The following is a 16,713-nucleotide window of genomic DNA, read 5'->3' as shown; positions in this document are numbered from 1 at the left end:
TGTTTAAGTCATGGGAGCTCTACCAATTTGCACAAGAGGATGATACAACCATCTTTGTATTGGTATAGGCCTCTAAATACACCCAAGGAAAAAAAAAAAAAATCATCCTTCATTCTGCCAAAACCAACCATTTCCTCCTCATCCTAACAGCTCAAACAGAAAATCACAGACTGTATAAAGGATAAAGCAAAGTGTCCTACTGGCATAAACGGAATGTTAAATAAATGAACGTAAAATAAGTCCAAGCAGAAATCTTTCACATCTACTGCTGATAACAGAAATCTTGTCTAGAAGCTTTTTCAGACATGTTCTCATACTTGCAGCATGGCAGGTTTTCTACAGATGGTGATGCTTTAGGAAGAAAACCTCAATCTTAGAAATCAGTTTGAAACAGAAACGGATACTATGAACTAAAAGGAGAGTCTCATTGCTATATTCTCATCTATTCAACAGATCTCACATTAAGTAATTTATTTAGTTTTTGAAACTACTTTGACATGATTGAGGATGGCAGAACTACTTCTGATCACAAGCACTTAATTTAATCATTGCCAAATAGAAAAAAGTCAATGAAATATGAACAATTAGAAGTAATACCCAAGCTCAGCAAAAAAATACAAATTAAAAATACCTAGACTTTATATGTGGACAGTAAGAAAAAAAAATAATATATGCTATTGGTGCCATTGTAGAAGATGTTGTAGTCCTGCAGATAGTGAGCATTGAGCATTTCACTGTTGAGATAACTTTACATTACTGTGAGGTTAATATTTGCAATACAGTATATCAATGCTATTTAAAAAAAAAAAAAAGTGTAAACTAATATATTAAAATGTGTAGAGACAGATGCAATTTGCAGTTCTAAGCCACCATCATCCTTCCAAGGGGGGGATGACATAAAAAGCATAAAACTACTTACCTCTTCTTGCTTAGGAATGCTGAACTTGGCTATCTTTGACTTGGTCCTGGCCGAATCAGGCTTGTTAGAAGGCACTCCCCTATACGACTTGGTTGTCTCAGCTGGTAACTTCAGCTTTGGAGACTCATCAGGAGCCTGGTCTTGACCATCCATTGGCCTTACGTAAGCTGTTGGTTTCTGCTGAACCAGACTGGGCTTCGAAGCAAGAGAGGGCGGGAAATTTTGGACGCAGTGCCCACCACCATGTTTTGCTGGCCTCTCTTGTGCTTGAGCTCCTCCTTCTGAGCTGCAATTGATTTTTGCTGGCTGCTGCACTCTGTTAATGTTTTCTCCTAGTGTGGCCCTCAGTGAGCTCTGCTGGGTGGTGTTGGAGGAGGAGGAGGAGGTGGGACTCGATGCATAGCGTTTTAGTTTCTCCAGACTGGATTTTTGGTTCACCAGTTTGAAGTCACCCTTGTGTGACTCCAGTGACCGGTGCCCGTGCTTGCTCGCTCTCTGCTGGCCATCTGAAGCAGCATTGTGCCCGGCCTTCTGCCAACCCATCGCAGCACTTTTGCTCTGCTGGGCAGGTAGGGCTGCTGGTGTGGAAGAAGTAGTGCTGGAAATGGGAGGGGGAGGCGGCAGTCTTGAGTCTGCAGTAAGATGTTCATCAGCCTTGGGGAGAGATGTCTGAGGAACCCCAGGTTTTGGAACCCCAACAAGGTGGCTCTGGTTTGACCGGTCAGTTAACAAGTCTTTCATTTCGTCATAGTTGCCCAGCGTATTCTGGATGCGATTTGAGAGCTCATCCCCCTTGTTCGTCTGCAAAACAAAAATCTAGTGTTCTGCAACAGTCAACGTAAGAAAAACAAAATTCCCTGCATGCTTCTGCTGAAATTCTTACTGAAGTAGCAGTGCCTTATTCAGCAGCAGTGTTGAGGGATGAAATCGAAAATCCTTATTGTCTCTGAAGACACTTGTCAACATCTTAAATCTACCCTGAACTGGAAAAGCTATAAAGGGCCTTAGAGTATATAAAAAAAGAAATCTATCACTGGTATCATGCTGTAGTTAAAGTATATTACCTGGAAACTAGAAAATTTATTATTGCAACTACACAGAATGGTTTGGATTAAATCTGACCATGATAAAACTTTTCAAATAACCCAGTGCAAGCTCTGCTTTGGCCGTGAATGAAAATACTGCATTCCCAATTTCCTTCCCTGCCTGCCTAAGTTTTCACATAGTATCTGGGAAGACACACAACCTAGTGTAAGCACTTAATGAACTCACCAGCCTAAGCCAACCAAACACTCTGAGGTGACTTGAAGTCAGCTCGTGGGACAATGGGAAAACTACAGATGATTATGTCCCTTCTTTGAAAATGCTCTGACAGGATGCTTGCTCGGGGGTGCTCTCGTCTTTAAAAAAAAAATGAACAGAACCCCCTAAATTCTTCACATTGCTCAGTGCTTGCTGTGTGCAGCAGGAAGAACACAGCCACGCTCCCTTCCCTTTAAGATTAATCATTATCTTTAAAATCATCCATTTACTTCCTGATTGAAAAGGCAGAAGCTCCGCAAAGAAGTATAACAAGCAAATAAAACATACTGGAAAAGACCAAAAACTCTTGCTTTAAAAAGCCACTGTAAGCAAAAGGGTGTATCATTAACATTTATGCAGCAGAGATTTTTCTGAACCCTGCCAAGATTCAGGCGTGTGATGTTCTTTGCTTTACGTTTTCAGAGGAAGACAGTAACAAGACAGTGATGTTCTCCTTTTTCTCTTCCAGACATGGAATCTGGATGGGAAAACTCCCATTGGCTTCAGAAGGCTAAGCTTTCATCTCAAGACTTTCTGTTTTAGAGGAAAACAGAAAGAAGAACAAAGAAGGGAGTAAAGGCAATGAAGAAAACCCCCTTAAAGTTATATAAAAAGTATGAAACGTAGCAGCAACATCAGTTACTCTGGAAAATTGGGGATATTTTTGTTTTTAAACCTTCAAATAAAATTGACTCAAAAATGCAAGGGAAACTCCCCTAGTTCAGAATATCTTTTTTTAGGTTTTCCTATTAAAAAAACCTGAAGCCCAGCAAAAATGACTTGTAAATGACTGCAGTGGTTGCCACATGCTAACCTTCAGAGTACTACGGTAGAAGCATTCCTAAGTCAGACAGTAGAAGCAGTCCTGTCTTGCTTGAAATTTGTCCCCTCAAATTTCAAGGACACTACCTTTTAACTGTGTAAAATACATTACTACTAGCTTTCTGATTTGTATTTATTATAATGCTAACAGAGTTGAATATATATCACTAATATATATTGAAGTGGGAAGGAAGAAGGTCAAAAGTGTTGCATCTGAAACACTGCTTTGCAAACTTGGAATGTCCGCTCAACCACTACAGCCTGATCTTCCCTCTGCATATGCTGCTGTTGTCAGAAGGACAATAACCTGCTACGAAAACAAATATGAACCATTAATTCACAGACAGTTCTACAGAAACAGAAACTATTCATGAAGCCTCAGAAGTGGGAAGCATCACATACATCTGGAAAGAAAGAAGGTTGGAGATACACTCATGTGTCTCCTGGGATCAATGAAATGGCTTCTACACTTGGGCATTGCCTTGACCAGTAGAATTACTTTCCAGAAGACACAGAAAACTTTCCTTTTACCCAGTGGATCTCTTCTATGCTTCCAGTGTATCCCCAACCTTGTGTAGATACCTTGTAGAGTGATGTGTTTCCAGTTTCCCTCTAGGATGGGACATCTGCCCTTGGGCCTGCACCTAGCCTGTGGGTGTGAGGTTTCCTTCCCTGCCAAGCACCACCAAGTGGAACGGGGCTCCTGAAACCCACAAGTCTACAGCACAGACAGCTTGTGGGGCAGCTCTCCACCCAGCTGCCTCTAGGTCCATGAATGTAATTTATGTGCGAATTCTTCCCCTGGAAAGTCCAACTTCCCCAACAGAGTTTCATCCTTTCTGATTGCTTCTATTTGGATGGGAAGTAAATAAAAGCCTGATCTCAGTTTATCTGTAGACAATCACCAGCCCAGAGAAGACAGCACATTGTCTTCTAGTGGATGTGATGTGAAGGTCACACAGAGACACCTTGTATTGAAAGATCCCAGATAACCACAAGAATAACTGCAGTGAACCAATCTAATGCCTGTACCATGGCACATGCTGGCAACAGGTTGGTGATGTTTATTCCTTCTGGATACACTGGGGGCAACCTGAGGTGAGAAGATTTTGACCTCATCCAGAAGAGTTCTGCTACATCTTTTTGGGAACAAGATGGGATCTGAGGTGACTTATTATGAGCTTTAGATGTAGCAGTTTATCCTATTATTTACTCTGAAATAATGTGGGAATTATTTAATCATTCACATAAGGAAAACATGATCACAAAATGAATGAGTAGGAAAAGCATTCTGTGCAAATATTTGTAACTTACAGTGCTCTGATATTCTTCTGCAATGCAAGATGAATCCATGCATTTGAAAACTGCAAGGTTTAACACTTCTAAAAATAAACCTGATGGTTTTATGGAAGGTCATCAGAATTTTTTTTCTTTATTAAAAATACTGATACGGTTAAAGAGGCAAAGTATTATGTCCAGGAAATATCCAGCATGAAACTCCTACTTTTTACCCCCTGTAAAAGACATTTTAAGTGAAAGATACTGGATTTCCCGTAATCCTTCATAAAGGGTTGCTATGGATACTTTGAACAGGATAAGGGGCAACCCGAAGAGTCAGGATTTTTCAGAAAATCTGATGTTACAGGAGTAGCGATACATGTCAAGGTGAGAAAGGACATAAGATTTAAGAGATTTCCAGTCTGCCTTTGATTTTCAGATATGGCCTTCTGAATGGCAAATCCTTTGGCTTTAGCTCATGTTTCTCAAGCTGCGCAGAGGAATGCTGAATTTAATCAGAGCTTGCAGTGAATGTCTGCTGTAACTTCATTTCCCTCTGGAAACACCTAAAACTTGAACATGATCTTTAAAGACAGTATGAGTGTCTTTCAGTTTTGCTTTTGCAGAAAGGTTACCTCTTTTGCAGTCTGCCTCTCTCCATGATAAGATCAAAAAGCCCAAGCCACAGCTCTGCATCCTCACCCCGAAGGTTCACAAATGCTTGGATGAGTTCAGACAGTGCAATGGCCCATTGCTGGTGTACACATGACATTCAGAGTACGCCACTGCTGAAGTTTTGATGTCCAATATTGTCAGAATGACTTGGTCATCCCAAGCAGCTGCGACTGTCACACCAACAGAGCTGTGGATGAGTTATACTGCTGTCCTGGGCTTTATGTTTCTCCATGTTTCCTTGACAAAGCCAGCTGTAGGATGCATTTCTGCAGCACCTTCTTTATACGCCTGCCCAAAATAGGGACATAGTGTTTAAAGATAAGAAGCATGTATGGAGCCATTATTCTGGTCTCCCCATAGGACACCCACTCAGTATCCTCTCTGCTTCTGGAGACGACAATGGGTTTTCACCCACTTGTATTAAAGTTGATGGAATTATACTGTGGTTGCACAGAGGTGCCTTCAGAAATCATAAGACAGAAACCACTGGTGTGGCCATGATACGTGGAGTCTGTGCCATGACAGTCAGTACACTGGCACACAGGTAATAATCAAAGTGTAGAAGCCATTCCGACTATGCCACTTTTATAACTGATTTGAGCTTCGGTATTACCAGCTTTAGGTACCACAGACAAAATGGTATCAGGGACCCATCAAAAGGACAGGACCTTTTTGTAAGGGGTCTATTTGCTTGGACCTACCAAATGGAAAATTATTAAGTCCCCATTGCAGCAGAGTCCTCACGAGATGCCAAGACACAGCTGACTCAAGCTTTTCAGGATTTTTTCCATCGAATAGCCCTTGATTGGTTTCACAGTAGACTTTTTCAAGTAGAGCCTTGAGGAGTTCAAGACATTTCCCATGGTTTCTAAATGCCTTTGTAATGAATCTGAAATTTGGGCAGCTGGAGGTCAGCTTCAAGGCAGACAGAGCTGTCTTCTATCAAGGGACATCGTTTGGAAGTGGTAGATCTTTCTTTTTTATTAGGAACTAGAAACAAACAACAATCTGGAAGAACAGCAAGCTAAAACCTGACCCTGGAGCACAGGCAAAATCACGGAACAATGGAAATCAGGTGCAGAAGCCAAGTGCCAGGACCCAAATAGGACTCTTGGAAAGAGGCACTAAAGCACCCAAAGCATCAAGGACAAGTGATGCTGCGTGGAGGGAAAGGTTTCACAGTGTGGTGGTTGTAACAGTAACCTGGATGTTACTGGAATGGCACAGTTGACAATACATCATGATGCATTGATGCACACAGGCAAAGTCACTGGGGTTAGCTGGGGGGGCAGAGCAGCCCCTATGGGGTACTGATCTCTGATCCTGTTCACAAGGGTTTGGCTTGCAGCCTTCTGTAAAGTGCAGAAGATCCTGCTTGACCCTACCAACAGGGAGTGGGGAGAGACAGTTGTGCCTCATCACACTACTGTTACCATGAGATAAAACAGGGAGTTGACTCATAAGTTACTACTTTAGTGAGGACAAAACATGTCTGGCAGAAAAATTTTGTTGGTAATGCTTATTGAAAAAAAAACCAAACCACCAAGATATTTCATTGTAGTAACCTTGGCCAGAGCATAATGTTTACTGTATTACTTGACCTTCTCACACAATTCCCACACTTGTTTTCTTCTAAGTGTTGCAAAACAGGGCACCGTCACCTTCACCTCCTAGTTTTAATTCCATCTCAAATATCGTTAGGATATTTCTAGTTTATTTCATTCTCATGTCTGTTGAACATTATAAGCTTACACATATATATATATACACACACACATATACACACATACACATATATATAAAATCCAATTCTCAATGAACGATAAATGTTCTCTGTGAATTTTGTGAGGCTAGCACTAATGGGAGGGTGCTCAAACCTGGACAATGTCTTCTGCAAGCTGCATTTCTGTACTGTGGAATAAATAAATAAACAAAGAGCCACCCAGCTGGGAAGCATCTACCTTGTACGGTTCACTGAAGAGGGAGTAACTCGTGTTAAACGTGCCATCCTCCTGCTGGGCCTCCTGATTTCTCCTTTCCCATTCTTTCCTTCGCAGCACGTTTCTATCTGGCTCATAGACACTGCAGCAAAAAGAAGGAATAGCTTTTTAAGAGTTAAAAATTAGCGGGCAACATATAAACCAGCAAGAATTTAAAAGTGAAGAACTCTGGTTTGCAGACAGATGGCAAAAATAAGCAAGAACATGAATCAGATGAATGCCAGTCCAAGCAGGCTGGGGAGGCTCAGGTCTCTGAGAATGCTGGTGCTTTCATCACACAGAGAATAGATAATTAAATTCTTACAGAAGAATAAAACAGAAATCACAGGGCATGATCTAGTCTGTGCAGAACTTCTCTGCTTGAAATGTGACAAAGGAAATATCTAAGCAACTTTGACAAAGACTGAATGTACTCTTAAGGCAGATGGTAATTACAGCTATGAGTAAATAGAAATTATGAACATATTTCCACTTATGACATATCCTCTGAGTGTTGTATGAGAATGCTCCTTTTTTTCACATGGATGTGTTTCTGTAGTGATTCTTTCATTAACTAGCTCCCTAAAGAGCTGTTAAAACTACATGCTGTAGTGGTTTCCACAGTTAGGCTGCTGCTTCTGATCTCTGTTAATCAGCCAAGTCGTGAAACTACTACTGAAACAATTCCTCTTTCTGATGGATTTGACACTATCACAACTTCAGAGCATGAATAAATGAATACTGGCACAATAGTGTATGTATGGCTGTTACAGTGTATCTGGAGAACGAATAAAATCACTGCATTACACCACAGGATTAATTTTTAGAAATGAACTGGTCTGGCTCCAATACAGACATCCAGAATAAAAAATAACTTTTTTTTTTCTTTTTTTTTTTTTTTCTTATTTTTCCCAGAATTCTAGTTTAATGCATGACAACATAAACCAGAGAATCCTCTCCTGGAATTTCCACAGAACAACACAGGTCTGCACATTTCAGTCTGTTACATTTTATTCTCCTCACAAAGGAAACCAATGTGTCTAATAAGGTTTAGGTGTTATTTCAGGACAATGTGACGAGTATGCTGATTGCCTATTCTGCTTAGCTCAGCTAATGCCTTTCTTCTGGCACTGTAAATCTGTAAAGTAGAAATATATATTAATGTCATGTAAGCGCACCATGTGTTAATAAGGAAAAGGTTGTCTTGCTAACCAGCTTCCCAGTTAGCAAAACATATGTTGCATCGGCTACCCACGTGATATTACCTAGTATGCCTCAGGCAAGGCAGTCAAAAGGCCAACAGCTATCTGATGCTAATTCAAGACTTGAGAGAGCTCAACATACATAGGATACGTTAGACACTATTAGTATTTTAAAACAATGCCTTAGCAGTCACTAAACGAACACAAAATCTTATATTTACTTGTTAATGCTGCCAACTCCAACCAGACTGCAGAGTACCCTTCTGGTGGGTCTGAGGGCAGCTGGGGGAAGATGCCAAACACTGAGCAGGGCTCTCAAACACGGGGATTTATTGTGAACATGGGGTTTCAGTGCAACAGGTTGGAGACAGCTTACAACCACCTGTTTTTTATTCCACTTACTGGTGCTTGAGGTTTTTTAGGTTTTATCCCGTATTCTTCATGAGCAATGCATGTTATTCACACCAACACCTTCTCTTGGAAAAGCAGTTTAATTAGGAGACAATCATAGGGGTGGAGTTTTGGGCATGGGAAATGCCTTTCTCCAGGCAGGAGGGGATAGCAAAGGCCTCCCCATGGGGTCCCTATGAGTGGAGATCATCCACTGCACACACTGCCAAGGCCAGAGGCAGAGCAGTTGTCATTTACTGCTACATGAGCAATGGTCCTCAGTTACTACATCATGCTATATGAGCGTACTCTCATCAGTTAAGTTAGGGCAAAAGACTTCCTAACAACAACCTCCGTGTCCAAAGTAGACTTTCTGCCACCCTGAATAGCTGTTGTTGGATTGGGTTTTCCTGGAGTTGCAGGATCTTCAGCCAGGTTTCCCCATTCAGAACCTCCTGACTCTTTGAGACACTGCATTTGGACTCTAGCCTGCAGTCAAACAGAAATGGACAGTTCCTCTGAGATTAATTATAATACTGTTCTCTGCCCAGTTTCTAGGAAGTAAACAAGTGCAACATTCTTCACTAGGCCTCATACAAATTTAAAAATACACTGGTGTTATACTTCTGAAGTAGGAGGACATTTTTATTCTTTTATTTGATGGAGATATAGTTGATGAAGACGTCAGATCTCTGAACCCCCTTCCCAAACAAGAAGTTCACCATTGGCAATGCAATGCACAACCTGCAATAATTCAGAATGATTATGCAAATGGAGTAAATGTGTGAAAATGCCTAATATGCCATCTATAAGCAGTCAAGTTAGGAAGAGCTACAAGTTGAGAGTTGTATTCCTTTGGTAATACCAGATGGTAAAATCTCTAGCATTTGTGAGGCTGCTCCTTATTTGCATGAACATTGCAACAATCACATTTCCTTGAACGTATGTCACCAAATGTATTTATTTATTTTCGTTCAAGGAGAATGCTGCCAACTGCTATAATTGTCTTTATTGCAAACACTTCAGTTAATGGAAAATGATTCTTTTTAATAGTTTTCTTCCTTCTTTCTTTTTTTAAAAAAAATGTAATTTAAAACAATCCCAAATGTACATGTACCTTTTTAATCATTTACAGTGTGTGCCTTTTCTGCAGCTAAGCCATGAAGAACAAGTTCATGAATATTTCAAGATTTTTTCCTCAGTGGGGCATGTGTGCCTATGTGGGTGATGTATGTGCATATATGTGCTATATGCATGCTCACACATCATTTTATTGATTAAGAGTTTGGCTAGTACAGGACAAAATGTTGAAGCAGTTTCGCAAGTCCTGGAAACCAAAGAACAGTCATCTCAAAAGTCATTATCATTTGTATTTGTTTCATAGAGGTAAAACTCTAAAAGGATTAATTTAAATAGCTTTTTAATGCTGCATCTGTTTCAAATTCATGCTTAAAGGACATAACTGAAGCATGAGTAACAAGACAAATACTTGCAAAAATTATATATAAATAAATGTATTATAAAAATTACACTATCTCAAATTTAGCATACTGCTTTAAAAACACACTTTGATTTATCTCAGCCCTAAGACAAGAAACATACTGGCCATACCAGTTAATTCCATCTAAATACCAGTGCCTCAGACTCAAAGCACCTTTAGCACACCATCACCACCCCACAGTCACAGCAGCCCTACCTTCTCTGCTTATTCTAGAATACTTTGAATGATTTCACTCTTCAGTATTTTACAGATCAGAATACCAGAGGATTGCCAAACTTCTCGGAGTACGGATGTTTAATAAATTTCGATCTTGTGCGATGACTTTTGGAAGATTATCTTGATAGTTACCCACACTTTGGTCATGCATTAGGTAGGCGTGAGTCCCCAGAAGACCAGCCTGCAGAGGACAGCCCAGGCACACTGGTGCCTGATGGGAGGGCAGCTGCGGCACCACCTTCCCCACAGGAATGAGAAATGCTCATAGCTTTCTTCACACTACTCCTGACATCAGAAGGAACTGCTTCCTTTAGTCCTTAATTAGAAATAGACAGAGACAGCTTAGGGGACATCCTAGGAGCAGAGCAATATCTGGAACGGGATTTAATCTCCTACAAAGTCCAAAGAGTTAAGTAGTCTCAGGCTAGGCTGAAACCAATCATATAAAAAGCCTAAAGTTTTAAGTGTTGAATAGTCTCCTTTTTGTTCTTTCTTTTGTTCTTAAGCACACTATTTCTGACTCAGTTTACCTTCCTCAGACTTCACTACTTGGAACAACTCAAATAAAAAGGTCTAATCTCCATGATGAACTGGGTGGAGACAGTGCACCAACATATTCTTCAGTCCTTCAGTTTTAGGGAATGCCCAAGTTTTGCATTCAGAGGAAGATGTCTTTTTCCACAAACTAAAGCACTGCACCTTCTCTGAGGAATTACACACCTTCACAGATGTATGGTGTGCATTAACAATACTTCTTGACCTTTACAGAGACCACTAAATTGCTGCATCACCAGGAGAGATTCAGGAAGGATACTGTTATTTTGCTATGAGATCATCATCCTCATAACAGCTGGCATCTTTGAGGCTGTAAGAGACATAGGTAGGTAAATTGAGGGCAAGATCACCAGTGCTCCCCTCGTCTCGCATCAGTTTATTATATTTTCTGCAAAGGAAGGGGGCAGTGACTCAGGCTGCCCTACCAGCACAACAGAGGAAGGTGTTACTGTGCATATACACACACCTGGTGACAATTACTGAACTTGTTATAGTTTGCAGTAACCTGCAATCTCGCTGTTGCCTTTCCAGGCCTTCCAATATCATTTTCCAGTCCAAAGACTGAGTTCGTTATTCACTGAATTGTGAGGGCTTTGCAACACCCCTACACACACACACTTTCCTTCTACCTCCCCATGCACATAAATATTGTGATATAGATTTAGCAGGAGCTTGTTTATTTGCAGTTAATGTTTTTGACCCAGAAGGCTGATCTCCTTCACCTGAGCAGCTACGTGTGGCACTCTGCACAAAACTTTCAGAACCTTAAGTCTAGACATATTAGTAACGAAAGCAGAGCTGACGCTTCACGCTAACATGCAACAATTTCTTAATATGGCAAAAACACAGTTTCTGTGAGCTAGGGAAGACCTAGATCCCATTTGCAAGATCAGCCCTAGCTCACCTTCCTTCCCAGATTTTGTCAACTTCCCCATTTGAGACTCCATACAAAATGCCATCAGACCACAACACCCACTCCCAGAATCATGGAAATGATACCACCCCCAAGCTGCCAAGTGCAGTCCCTGAATATGCCCTGGGAGTGTACAGAGCTGATCATGTTCCAAACAAACAAACAAACAAACAAAACCCCTCAAAAACACAACCCACACCATAAGTGACTAAAAGATATGTGCATTTCAAGAATAAAACTAGACCTGTGAACAAGTTTTCTGTGAGAACACATACATCTTTGAAATTAAATTTTAGCACACGGTCATTTCTGAATTATGAACAAAGTTGGAACTGCTTCAAACCCATGAAAAACAGGTAATATTTCAAGAAAATAAATTTTATAATGGTTTACTGATTATTCTCAACATTTCCCCACAAATTGTAATCTGGCACACAAGTCAATATACTAAATTTCAGGCTGAAGTGAGGACATTTTCTTAAATATTTAGTGGTCTAATTCTCCCCTCAATTACCACATTTATGCCAAAGTAGCTAAATAGAGTAACTCAAGGGAAAAACACAACTCAATAAAAAAAGCAGTCCAACCTCGATGCAGGACAGCGATTATGAAACTGAATTCAGAATGGAAATTGGATTCTGAATTTAAACATACTATCATTCCTGTATCTCTGCAATATTTTAAAACACAAAAGGACTAACCAGCCTGAGACCTTATAAAGGCAATAGCCCCAAACATTTTTAGAGAAGTCTTAATTCTGACAATTTCATTATAACAGTCAGGTAATTGCTTGCTGAATTACTGTGCTTAACATGGAAGTGCTATCCTTTCATGCCTGTCTTCTATTTCCCTGTTTGTGTCCATAGTTTTCACTGGTGAGTTTCTTGGTACCAGTTCCATTTCCAGATAAGTATAAACAACGCCTGTTTGGGAACTCATTGCTAATGGATTATGGGGAGCTCTTAGAGATGGCAACCTTACATTTTTGAGCATGAAATGTTTTCCCTAGTGACATGTGAACTACGAGTTCAACTATAACAAAGGGGCTGCCTTTGATGAACAAGTGACATAATCAATAAAATACCTTCCTAAATTGCAACCAACATTTTAGACTCTTTATCTAGCTTAAACAGCAGAAGTTAATTTGAGGATTTTTACAGTATTTTTTCCCATTTACAAACAGGAATGCCGTGGGGTAAAGCAATTACTCTGATTTACTGTTTTCACTTTGATTGAACATAAAGATGTAGCAGGGTCTCAAAAAAGCAGTAACTTAACAAACTGTGCTCCTATCCACAGACAGATAAAGTACCTACTTTGCTATTTCAAAGAGTTTACCTCCAGGCAGCAGCACAGAGCAAACATCAATCAATGACATGTGTCTAAGATGAGATTGATGTTTACTCTCACAGCTTTTCATCTTACATCCAATAAATTATTTTTCCTTCACCAAAATGCCTGGTTAAATTTCATTTTTCACTTTGCAGTATCAGTTTTAAAACTTTAGCTTCCAGCAATTTTAAAGCTAGAATTCATTGATGCTTCAGCTTTTACAGCCTGTTTATGATTTGTATTAACCATGAAACACTACCGTCCAAACGTGAATATGATTGGGGGGAGCTGAGCTGGGCTGGCCGCTCGCATGGTGGCAGGTGCGGGCTGGAAGGTGCGAGATTGCTTTAATTATCTTCCTGGAAATTCTGAGTCCAAAAGCAGGCGCTATATTTTCAGGGACAGATATATTGCATCTACCAAACGAATGCATATATACATATCATATCTGCAAAATCAGCATCTGAGCGTTCAAGGCAGGTCTTCTTAGGGCTCACGCTGGGCAACTGGAAGAAACCAAGGAAAGGCTAATTGTGGGTGCTGTTATTATCTTATAGGCACTCACTTCTGACATTCACAAAATGCAAGTGCATGCAACCTGACGAAATTTTAAGTATTGAAATATTGAGAAAATCTAGGGTTGCAATAGAGTCTGTGATCTAGGTTGTTGAGTCAGAGCAGTAAACATCGCAACAAAGGAACATTAAAAAAAAAATCTGATTTCGTTCAACATCTGCTTGTACAAGAGCACCTCTTCCAGCTCCACTACACACAAAATACACACATTTTCTTCACTCAATGAAGTTTTGCCCAGTGAGAGAAGCTAAGACATAAATCCAACTTGGTTTTGGTTTCAGGAAAAATAACTTCATCACGTTATACAAATCTGCCAGTCCATACCTACAGTATACATAAAGAAATTCACCATTCAATATTAATGGGTAATTCTACATAATGCCTTACTATTTTCTTTTTGCTATTAAGTGGTAATGCTCTCTTTCTATAACCCTAAAACTGCTGGCAAAAATACCAAGACGGATGAAGATCTAATAACAACATTAAGTCAAGCTAGAGAAAGAACACGACTATTACTTTTAATTTTGCACTGCTCTAACAATATATTGTTTGAAAGTATATTCACAAGTTACAAAATCACCACTATTAATAATCTTACACGTGGAATGAGTGTTTCTTTTTCTCCACAATACAAAATGATATTTAAAACCTCCAGAAATGAAATGGAGATCTTAGCTGTCGAGAAACAGATACTGTAGATGCAACAGAGGAAAGTTCCTTTTGTACCCTCATCCATATTTTCCAAGTGGAGGGGAAAAAAAAAAAATCAAGACTGAAGAGCTCAAACAAGACAAAGCACAGTGAAGCCCTTTCATTTGATTTTGTTGATGTTAGTTTTATGTTGTAATTCAAAAAACAACAGCTGAGGAGATCAGTAATGAATCTTTCTTTCTGCCTAACCTAACACTGCTGAATTCCCTGGGCTGCTACACAAGGCCTTACCTGACTTGGTGATGCCTGTATCTGATCCAGTTTCTTCTTACATCGTCTCCCTGCCAGAGATGTCAGACACAACGCCCCATTTGTCTGTTTTTCTCCACAATGATTTCTGCCTTCCATGGCATCCTTATGCATGGGAAACTGTTCTAGTCATCATTTGCCAAGCGTTTTTTACCCTTGAAACTTCTTCCTTAGGCTCCCTACAGTCATAATTAGTCAAAAATGATAGCATTTTTTTTTGATCAGCCATCCAACTCATCTCTGTAGAGGATGTGCACACAAAGGCAAACTATTCATAAAGTTCTGCTGCATATCCTGAAGAGTTTACAGACTGAATGTTGCAATAAACTGTATTTACTCCTATCCCTATCATTGCATGATTTCTAGGGGTGTTCCGAGCATGTTAAATGTAATGAAAAAAATCTGGCCTTCTAAAATCTATTTGACATTTTGCAGCAAGTGTTTAATACTTTATTCAAAATGTTTGTTGAGCTTATTGATGTGCTTGCTGAAAACTGGATTTCAGTCAATAAACATCTTCAAGGCTAGTTTCAGTAGTAAAAAAAAAGAAAACAAGTATCATGAAAATTGTGAAAAATTATGTTTTGCTCCTACGATCTTTTTCTTGAAAAAAAGGTATTTTTCAGAAAATAAACACCTCCTTGCTCCCATTTTTCTCTAGCAACTTAAATCGCCTTTTCTTTCCATGGGGCTCTGAACAGTGATCCATCTACCACAGCTAATTGTAGGACTGAGAAGTACACCAAGGTATACTTCACATAGCACACAAAAACTGAAAGCCCTGTAACTGGTAGAAAAATGTTATCATGCAATTCACCGTGGTGCAACTTGACTTAAAGTAGCAAAAGCCAAGATTGTAATGAATCATTAAGGCCAGATCTAAGAGCACTTTACCGCTACAGAGATAACAGCAGTGTCTATTAGAAAATATTCCTGGCACAGCAGCAAAAGGAGAAAAACTTTACAGACTTCTACGGATGACAGAGAGGAGTAGTTTTAATTTGTTAAATGCTCTTGTGCTGCTAAAAACCCCTGTGAAACATGAGTGAAAGACACATAGAGATTCAGTACGTAAATGTAAAGGTTCTGAAAACTCTTGCCTGTATTTATATTCCATGCACTTGATTCTACCTCAACATTCAAAATTCTCTGATGTCCAAAGGGCAGCAAAATACAGCGCTGCAGTACAGGACACAGGACTGATGCCTTATGTGGTAGCATACTTTCACAGATAGCCAAAGTACAGTATTTCATTATGAATGTGTCAGCTGTTAGTAACCATCAAATCTATGAGTCATGAAAACGTCTATACATGTTTTATGAACAAAGTAACATTTCCAATTTGCTCTTACTATAATGGATAATGACTGAAGGTTCATCAGGGTTAATCAAGAAAATGATGTAAATTTTATATTGTATTATGTTTCACTTGGCTTAAAATGGAACTTGGGCGACAATCTTTTTTATGTGTTTAATCATGATTTACAGCATTATGGAAACCACACAACAGCCCCAGTGTGGAAAAAAATTATGAACAAGTCAGTGTGTAAGTCATCAGATTTTATGTATTTGCAGAAAATCACTTCTTGGGATCTTCAGCGGACAGTCACTGAGTTTGGTTTCTGCAGAAATAGAATCAATATGTTTTGAGATACCTTGCTTTAATTTATCTTTCTTTCATATTTTATAGATAGATAGAGACCTTATTACAGCATTTTATATATTACAGAGGAACCATCACTGCATATATAGATAAGGCTGAACTGAGTTTTAATCAGATGTATGTTAGCATGTTTACATGATAAATCTGGATTATGTTAATAACTGCACATGCAGACAAAGCAACACCCAAAGTAGTTAAACCCAATGCCAACTGCACAGATACAAAAAAAAAATCAGTCACTGTAAATGCCTATATAATAAATCCACTAAAATCTGTGCTTTTGCTTATATGAACCCCTGAAATGTAGCTCAGTACCTGAAGAAATTGTGATTGTTTTTAGCAATACTTTGTTTGTATTGGAGTCTGTAAGCATAAAATCTTATTACAGGGAATTATGAGGTTCCATCTTCACTCTACTCAATTGAGGCAG

General features: G+C 39.5%; 1 protein-coding gene across 1 annotated transcript in view; it reads right to left on the bottom strand.

Moving 5' to 3' along the window:
- Positions 1-14,734, bottom strand: part of AFF3 (AF4/FMR2 family member 3) — a 291,116-nt gene extending 276,382 nt beyond the window's left edge. Inside the window, exons 1-4 of the mRNA XM_026845932.1 lie at positions 14,603-14,734; positions 14,048-14,130; positions 6,958-7,078; positions 920-1,720 (exon numbers count right to left, since the gene is read on the bottom strand). Of these exons, the coding sequence (XP_026701733.1) occupies positions 920-1,720; positions 6,958-7,078; positions 14,048-14,130; positions 14,603-14,734 (1,137 nt within the window). The remainder of the gene's footprint in view (positions 1-919; positions 1,721-6,957; positions 7,079-14,047; positions 14,131-14,602) is intronic.
- Positions 14,735-16,713: the final 1,979 nt, after the last annotated feature.

This window comes from Athene cunicularia (assembly GCF_003259725.1).
Source record: "Athene cunicularia isolate RWA chromosome 1 unlocalized genomic scaffold, athCun1 chr1_part1, whole genome shotgun sequence".
NCBI lineage: Eukaryota > Metazoa > Chordata > Aves > Strigiformes > Strigidae > Athene > Athene cunicularia.
Note: the sequence above shows the minus strand (reverse complement) of the source record. Positions and strands in the feature narration are given on the sequence as shown.